Source organism: Phaethon lepturus, unplaced genomic scaffold, assembly GCF_000687285.1.
Source record: "Phaethon lepturus isolate BGI_N335 unplaced genomic scaffold, ASM68728v1 scaffold3256, whole genome shotgun sequence".
Lineage (NCBI taxonomy): Eukaryota > Metazoa > Chordata > Aves > Phaethontiformes > Phaethontidae > Phaethon > Phaethon lepturus.
This window is the reverse complement of record NW_010543904.1, coordinates 311-8,888: the sequence shown is the minus strand read 5'-3', so window position 1 is coordinate 8,888 and position 8,578 is coordinate 311. Positions and strand designations below refer to the sequence as shown.

Here is an 8,578-nt window from a genome sequence, read left to right as displayed (position 1 = left end):
TGCTGAACCTCCTTCCAAAGATGTCAGATTTGCATCACACAGGAAAAAAACATCAAAGTACAGGACAGACATTATACATACATAGAACAGTGCTGGCAAAAATGAAGTGTCCCTGCAAAAGTAGAAAACTATGCTCAGATTAGTTCTTCTTTCCCCACAGGACATGAACGAGCAAATTATTTTTAACTAGTTTGTATACATAAACTAGTTGTCAATTTGTTTTTGCAAAGTATTTGTCTAAAACACAAACCAAATTACATTAAACCAGATAAATGGTAAACGAACAATGTGTGGACAGCCATGAAAGGCTTTGAATGCCGTGCATGAGAAGCACACCTAGCATCAAGGATATCATGCCTTGACTTGCATGGACTTTATATACTCTCCAAAGGAAGCCTTACTCCACAGTGTAACTCTTTTCAACCCTGTTGAAAGTGGAAAACTGGGTTCCAAGCTGCCCACCCTCAGTGGGCTCGAGCTGAACCTCCCAGAATCTTCCAAAAGTGAACTTGTGCTCTTCCAAATTTCAGCTACAGGAGTATCCTGATCACTGACTAGCGAATAGGAGCCCATGACTAGAATAAGCAGACGCATAGAGAAGTTTTGCATGAGACGTGAACATAACCTGAAAATCTCTCTCCTCTCATCCCAAACAGATTAATCAGTCCTCTCCCCTCACCTTGTTTCAGTGGAAATAACCAACAAACCCTTAGATGTGAGGCTCAGAGAACCAAGAAATACAAGTCTGAAAGAGATTTAGATACTCTGATGATACTTAGATGCTTCAGACCCAAGGAAGTATCAGCTACATCCACATCACTCCCAGCAGGCAACGGCTTGTTAGGGAATTGCTGTAATACTGGCTTGCTCATCTTCCCAAACCAAGTTATACCAGTGAAGATGAGTAGAATTTTTTAGTGGTAAGGAAGGTAATGTCCAATCTGTAAATTACTACTTCTGTAATTTAAACCTACTGCTTCCTACTCTACCCATCCATCTGTGAAAGACGGACTATGCTTTTTTCTTCTGCAAGAGATTAAATGCTTCAAGATCATACACACGGTCATTTCCTCTCCTTTTTAAGCAACCCCAAATATTTCCAACTGTCCTCAGAGATCTAACTGTTTGTGCTGCTCTTCGCTCTTCCCCAGGTAACTTCCACTGGTCAAGCGCTATACCCTATGTAGGTCTTCCTGGTCGTAAGCAGAAAGGAAGAGACACTTTGCATGAGTACAGGCAGTAATTCTTCCTACTTCTCGGGAAGGCACACTTCTTTCTCAGCAGTGTGATAAAGCGGACTTAGTCAACCTGCCATCCCCATAAAACCCAGATCATCCTGCAGCACTGCTAGTTGCTCTCCTCCTGGGCACTACAAAGTAAGAGGCTGCTGGTGCCAGCAGAGCAGGGTCCTGCTCTCCATCTCTACACCCAGCCATATGACTTCACTCCTCCTTTTCCTCTTGGGATTGCAAAGTGAGACAACGCAGCTTGCCATGTTGCCAAACTTGCGAGTCCAGATAATCCAAGCAGTACTGAGCTCTTCGATTCATCTTCTATGTATTACACCCCTAATACTTCACTCTGTGCAGCCTTTGATTATGGGGGGGGAAAAAAAAAGCTAACACTTGCTATAAGCATACCTCCTTTACTAACAAACCTGCCCAGAACATTCCATCTAAGCCTCAGCTTGCCTATGATACAAATCTGCTTCTACCGGGGCGGGTGGTAGAGTGGATGGAGAGAACTATAACCCCTATAGCCCTTACCCTAGGAAGAGAGAAAAATGCATTATTATCAAGTAGTACACATTCCAGATAGCCAGTTTTTACTATGAAAACTCTTTGTCTGTGAAAATACTTTTGGTACCCTGACTAGTACTTACAAGCTGCTCAGGGATTCCTCCTTCAAGGAGGCACATGCTCCTCTTAAGATTAACACTAACGTTTTCTTTCTTGAAACCTTTCAAAAGCTTTTCTAGAGAGCCAAAACTATAAAATATTAAACCTGAAAGTCAATTTATCCGTACTATCTTCCTGCTTGGTTTCTGATTATTTTTGAGCAAACAGAAATAAATTTTGCTTGTAATGTAACTCTGTAACTACAGAGCGCATCTGTGCCTAAGTGACTGCGTGTGAATGTGAGCATGTGCATGAAGCAGCATATGCCAGTTGTACAAAATAGTATCACATGCTGCTCCTGGAGATGATTTTCTAACTGTAGTATTTTTAGGTTGGGAGATAAATGAATGAGGAACAAAAGGTGATACTGGGCCTTCTAATGGAACAGTAAAACGGAAATGAGCTCAATACACAGCCCAATGATTAGAGCAATTCTGTAATGGAGACATCTATGAAAGCACTAAATAGAGTGCATACAGGCACTGCTATAAACAGTTGTAACTTTTATCGTTTATATGTTCACAGAGCACACCTGATCACTGTGTTCAAAAAAGGAAGTACTAAGTCCCTGCAAACAACATGCTCTGAACAGTAGCAGATGAAACCAGTATTTTGTCTAACAAGTCTAAAAAATGTCTTTGTGTAGGAAAAAAATGTGCCCAATATCTTGCATAGTGTTACAAGAAGATTAATACTAATCATTCCCAATGTAAGTACTGAGGAATTAAAAAAAAAAAAAATCTAACTTGTCTCCAACATCTTGATTCTGTAGATAAGAAAAGAAAATCCAGAGTAATAAAGAGGTTAAATAACATAACCAAATCAGAATACACCACAAGCCTACATATTCTGGTATGGCAACATTTCAAAAAAGCAACAAATCTCAATTCCCTCTATAGTAGACATATGTCAAAACAACTCTTTTCATTTCCTTCAGACTGTGATTTCAGTATATCCGTTGTCAAAAGCCATTACACCACTTATTTCAGAATACTGAAAATATTCAGTACTTCCTAAAAATGGTACTACAATATGTTATGACATATGAGGTGTTTTTTCTTGATGCTTTTTCCTTTTCTCCAGTATCTGACAGAAGGTAAAGGGTAGCTAAATGAATTCCCATTTCATTTTTTCCAGACAGTTGTTTTTAGAACTTTTCAATATATCAAAATGCTTTTTCCAATTCACCACACATGAAATGCAAGTTCCACCTCATTGTATTTCATCATTCATATTCCACAATCCTGAAGGCACATGACTGACCACAAAATTATACTTTAAGATGCACAGTGTATTCAACAACCAGAAACATGGGAAAAGTGACCTGTAGTGTGACTTATACTGGGGAAAAAAAAATAAAAAGGAAGAAAGTGTTTTTCCTGCACATCTGCTAGTGTTCTCTGTACTTCCCAAGAAAATAGTGTAACTACACATACAGTAGGATTTTTATAAGAGTACTTCAAAATCATTTAAAACTCATATTACTATTAAAAAACTCCCAGAAAATCTGAAATCTCCAGGTTAGCCCTGGTCTTTAACCTCAATTTTGTTGTAAGTGCCATTTTTAGGCACAAGAATTGCAAAATATTTTCTGAAAGTAACACCAGCATAAACCGTGTAGTAACACCTGCTTCCACCTGCAGAGGGTACAACAACATAACCACACAATGCTCTACTGACATGAATTATCTAAAAACCGGAGTCAAAAATCAATGTTCAGAAGTATTCACATCACAACCCAGCTGTTACAATGGTACTTTATATACTTCCCAGTTGACCGAAGGATGACAAACTTGTCTCAAGTTTCCATCTATTGAAGGGAGGGGAAGTGCTTTCAGGAATAAACATTTTTTACAACTGACAGGCCAGATACTATTATAGTATGGACCAAACCAATCTCTCTGTTAGTAGAAGTAATTTCACACAATCTAATTTATTTCCAACAAATTTCTGGGACCAAGAAAACCCACTCACTGTTTCCTGTGTCATTGCACAACCCCAGTGTTACATTCACAGCAACTTGTACAATATATTAAAAGTCTCAATTCAGAAGTTTATGCCATGTTAAAAATTTAAGACACTATACCACCAGATGAAAAAAACCACACAGTCTTAAAAGACAGCATTTATTCCCAGTCATAATACTTCTATTTTTAAAGATACATCTAAACGATATAGAATTACAAGTCAGTGATTTAGATGTGTCACAAAGCTAGGATTCCTACATAAGAATAAACATCTAAGGTTGCCATGGGACATACAAATTTATCAGCAACAAAAAAAACCCCAAATAAAAAAACTGAACAGTACTGCACAACTAAGTTTCCTGACAAAAATACCTTAGAATACAGGACTGTTTACCCTTTCATACCCCACTGCACTGTCCAGTCTTGAAAATAATGAAACATTTACTGTTTTTTCTAGGGCAATTTTTTCCACATTGATAGGAAAACTTGTTTTCCTATCTCACTAATTTATGTGATCTAAACAAGCTACTTAATCCTAGAAACATCATTTTGATACTCAGGAAGAAACCCTTTATCTAGGTTTGTAAGGACACAATAAAAAACATATAAGCACGAACAAAAAGAAAAAAAAAAACAAACCAAAAAATACCCCAACAAACCCATGCCTCAAAATCAGGAAAATCTTGAAAACCAGGACATTCTAATAGTGAAAGGATAAAAACTAGAACCAAACAACAGCTATTATGCAAATAACAAGGAACAGCCCTACACTGGCATGAAAGTCCTAGTTTTGGAGATTCTAATGTCACTTCTAAAAAACAATGCCATTTAGTTCTTACAGGAGAAGACAGAAAAAAATCATGAACTGCATTAAACACAATTTTAAGGCTGGGAGAATTTGAAACAAAACTGACCACCTAGACAGTCAAAGCATTTCTCAAATGTTCTAACAAGAGTCACAATTTAGCAGTTTACGTAATCAGTCTCAGCCTTGGCACAGAACATCTCTCACAGGAATAATAAAACCCAGTGTTCACCAATGCTCAGTCTACCCAAGCACCTTTTACTTCCTATCACCTTTCATTGCTTTGTGGCTGAAGTGCTATTTGTATTCCTCAAGAATTGGGTAGAAATTGTTTTTGCTAGCATACACTGTTACTTTTTTAGGTGTGTGTTTTTCCCGAGTTGTTTAGGAAGACAATAAAAGTATTAACAGCTGTGCAGACAGAGATCTTGTGGAACTCAAGGTTGTACAGAATTATTACTGAAATGCATGAACAGAAAACAAAACCTTACAAAAAGTTATAGTCAAGTAGCAGTCAACATACAGAGCATCCTGGCCCTTTGCTGTTCATCATCTTGTAGATTATCAATGTATATCAATTGAAACAATTATGCTGTTAATGGCTGTGGATTAAGGAATTTTGTTCCATCATTGCCTTATGTTCTTGTCTAGAATGGATAATAAAAATATTTTTTCTACTTTTGGCGGCTCAATGCTACTGTAGGCTTTGCCAAACCATTAAGATGGAATCACAACTAATAAGGAAAATTGGAAGATCGGCTTGACATGCTCAATATGGCTGGCAAAATGCTTTTCTCATTTCAAGAAGCAGTGAATGTGACTGCCAGGACAGTGAGCAATATAACATTATGAATGCAGTTCAAAATTAAAAGTAAACAGTCTGAAATCTTCTGGTCATATAGAAGATATCACCATCCAAGAAAATTTTATTACCATAAAATTGTGGGTTTGTGGGTTGTTGTTTTTTTTTTTAATTTTCTGCTTTGTAATACAAGAAAATATACAGGCAATTACACAATTGGTATCTGTCCACATTATTAAGCTAAATGGTTTACCATTCGGGGGGCACCATACTTCCATCAACTTCCCAAAACGTATTTTTGCCATTCATTTCGTTAGTATAGATTACCCATCTGTGTCGACCTTAAAACAAACAGAAATACTGTATTAGCTCAAAAAAAAAAAAAATCATATAAAGAACAGAATTAATGAGAACACAAGGAAAAGTATTTTGACAAAAAGTATCTACCATTATGGGCACTTATTTCAAAGTCAGTACAGCTTTTATTTTTCTAAGTCTTCTGTATTTCCACTGTTACTGTATTTTTATATAGCTGAATCTAACATGCTCACAAGGAAGTGAGTATTAGTATTGTATAAGTAATGCAGAAATAGGACCTTAAAAAATTTTCAGACAGAGAAATAGGTTTGGGGACTTAGTAACCTAAGATTAAACTAAGTTTCAGCCATATAAAACTACCAAGCAACGTTTACCAGCAACCGCTATCCCCCAGGTACCCTACGAGTCAACCTATAGTAGGCAGAGCTTGGCCTAACCAGGGTGTCAACTGCTTACAGGTCACTTTTGTTGTTTTAGGTGCTACCTTTTTACTCTACAAATCTCTACTCTACAAAACTCTACAAATTTTTTTTTAAATCCTATTACTTAAAGTAATAGGAAGTTTAAGCCAACCTGTGTTTCTTTGCCCTGAAGTGACCATATAAGTAGTGTTGTGAAGCAGTTTTGAAGGCAGTTCTTTTTCTTACCCCACCCGATAAGCTATCAGCTTTTGGGTCAAGGACCAAATTCAGCTCTCAATCACATTCTCATACAGGCATATCTACATGGAGAGCATCTGACTGCCTTATATTTATCCCATATTTATTATTTCAGATTGGCTATGTTTGCAAATTAATTGAGGGAAGCAGTAGAGAAACAGAAGATGTCAAAGCATTTCTATGAGACCCCACTCTAAGACTCACACAAGCCAAGTGCGAGGAAGTCAGACAGGCAACAAGTTCTATTTCACTAGCAGAAACTATACAAGCTATACAACGTTGGACAGTCAGTCAGGAGGTGTTCACATTAGCACACATACCAAAGAAGTTTCTTTTGTCTTCATAGTATTTGTTTCCATATTTGTCAATTCCTATCAGCGTACCAGTCTTCAAATCATTGACTCTGTGAATTCCCAAAACAACAGTTTCAATTGACATCATCTTAGAATGAAGTTATGATAGAGGTTTCTTAGGGGCTGGTAAAAATCTGTAATGAAAACTCTTAAACACATATATGTAAAGCTATTTAAAAAAAATATTCAAGCTTAAGGACTGCAAAACATAATCACCAATTCCTGCAACTAATGTCAGCGTGCCTTTAGCACACACCCCACGTGCAGGCTAATAAAAGTCATACAAAAATGTTTTGGGGGGCTATTTTTTACGTAAAAGGTCTTTATAGTGAAAGACAAAGCAACTCTGCAATGTAGCACCATTTAACACCCACAAAACCTTAAGTACTGTGGAAGTCCCAGAGACACATGTTAATTCACTTAGTTGAAGATGTTACCATCCTTCTCAACTATTTGTTCCTACCATTTCAACTTGAGTTGCCATGGAAAGTGGTCAGCACTGAAGCAGCTTAAAATGTGGCTTAAGATGCCCATATATGTGGGCACTAATTTCCAGGAAAGGAATAATAATACTTTAAGCCATTGTAGCTGCTTGCCAAGGAAATGCATGCTAAACCCTAAATTACTATTATTACTTTCTAGTTTTTGTATAACTGTGAAAGATGCAAGCATTTACCCTACCACTCTTATAGTAACCCAGGTAAGGTATATACCAGTTTCAATTCTTTATACAGAACACATTTTAACATTATTGTACATAAAAATAGTTAAACGGAACGTATGATCTACATTCTATTGATAAAACCTTAAAATTACTGAAGTGCTCTTTACCCCTTAGATCTTCATCTTTGCTTTCCTTTTTACTGGCATTTATCCCAGGCAGAATTACAGAAGGAAAAGTTTACTCTCAAAGGTTTTAGTTGTTTGTAGTATTATACGCATACTCAACTCAGTCCCAGGTGACAGAAGGGATGTGCATATGTAGGCTTCCTTAGTTGGGAGTTTAACTATAAAGTTTTTTTTGTTGTCTTTTCTCCCAGGGTGCATGAAAGCGATAATCACAGCACCAAGTACTCATTTTTAAACCTCTGTGGTCCCAGGCAGAAAGATTCTCTGACACAAGTCTCATCTGTCAACGAAACACTCAAAGATCTCTGGCTCAGCTATCCAAGCCCGAGCTCCCAGCTTCAGAAAAAGAAGAGCCATTTCACTGCTGCTCTCCCTTCCTTCTTTCCCTCTTTTCCTACCTTTCTTGTAAGGGTTCTAATGCCCTTGTCCCGATTTCATGCCCCGAATACCAATTTGAAACACTTAAGAGATATTTATGGCTTCCAGAGGAGATTTTCCAGCCAATTTCACCAAGTCTTGAGCAAGAATAATGTTTCCAGGTGCATAGGCTCTTAATAATTTGAATTCTACTGCACAATTCTACTGTTCCAGCCACCTTAGTGGGAAACAAAGAGAGAAAAGCAGGGAAATTCAGAAAAAAACCCTTCCAGAGAAAGAGTTGCCTGACTTGGGTAAATCGTTTTTCCAAGTTACTGAACTGATGTTCTTAAACACATCAGTTGTTGCAAGAAAGATACATCTTGATTACTCTTCCTGTAAGCGCCAAGTCTATTCCTTGAGCTGGGATGGAAGATTCAGTGGCTTGAAAGGTGAAGGGGAGGCAGCAGCTATGTTTGTGGTTGGTATGGTTATGAGGATCATGTGTGATTCTCCACCTAGCACACTTCTAACTTCAGTCTTCTGAAAGAAAAAAAAAAAAAGAGAGTA

General features: G+C 37.5%; 1 protein-coding gene across 1 annotated transcript in view; it reads right to left on the bottom strand.

The window, feature by feature from the left end:
* NDUFA12 (NADH dehydrogenase (ubiquinone) 1 alpha subcomplex, 12) overlaps positions 1-6,890 on the bottom strand; it is an 11,257-nt gene extending 4,367 nt beyond the window's left edge. The window contains exons 1-2 of the mRNA XM_010288472.1: positions 6,770-6,890; positions 5,726-5,813 (exon numbers count right to left, since the gene is read on the bottom strand). Coding sequence (XP_010286774.1) covers positions 5,726-5,813; positions 6,770-6,890 — 209 coding nt within the window. The remainder of the gene's footprint in view (positions 1-5,725; positions 5,814-6,769) is intronic.
* Between the last annotated feature and the right edge of the window lie 1,688 nt (positions 6,891-8,578).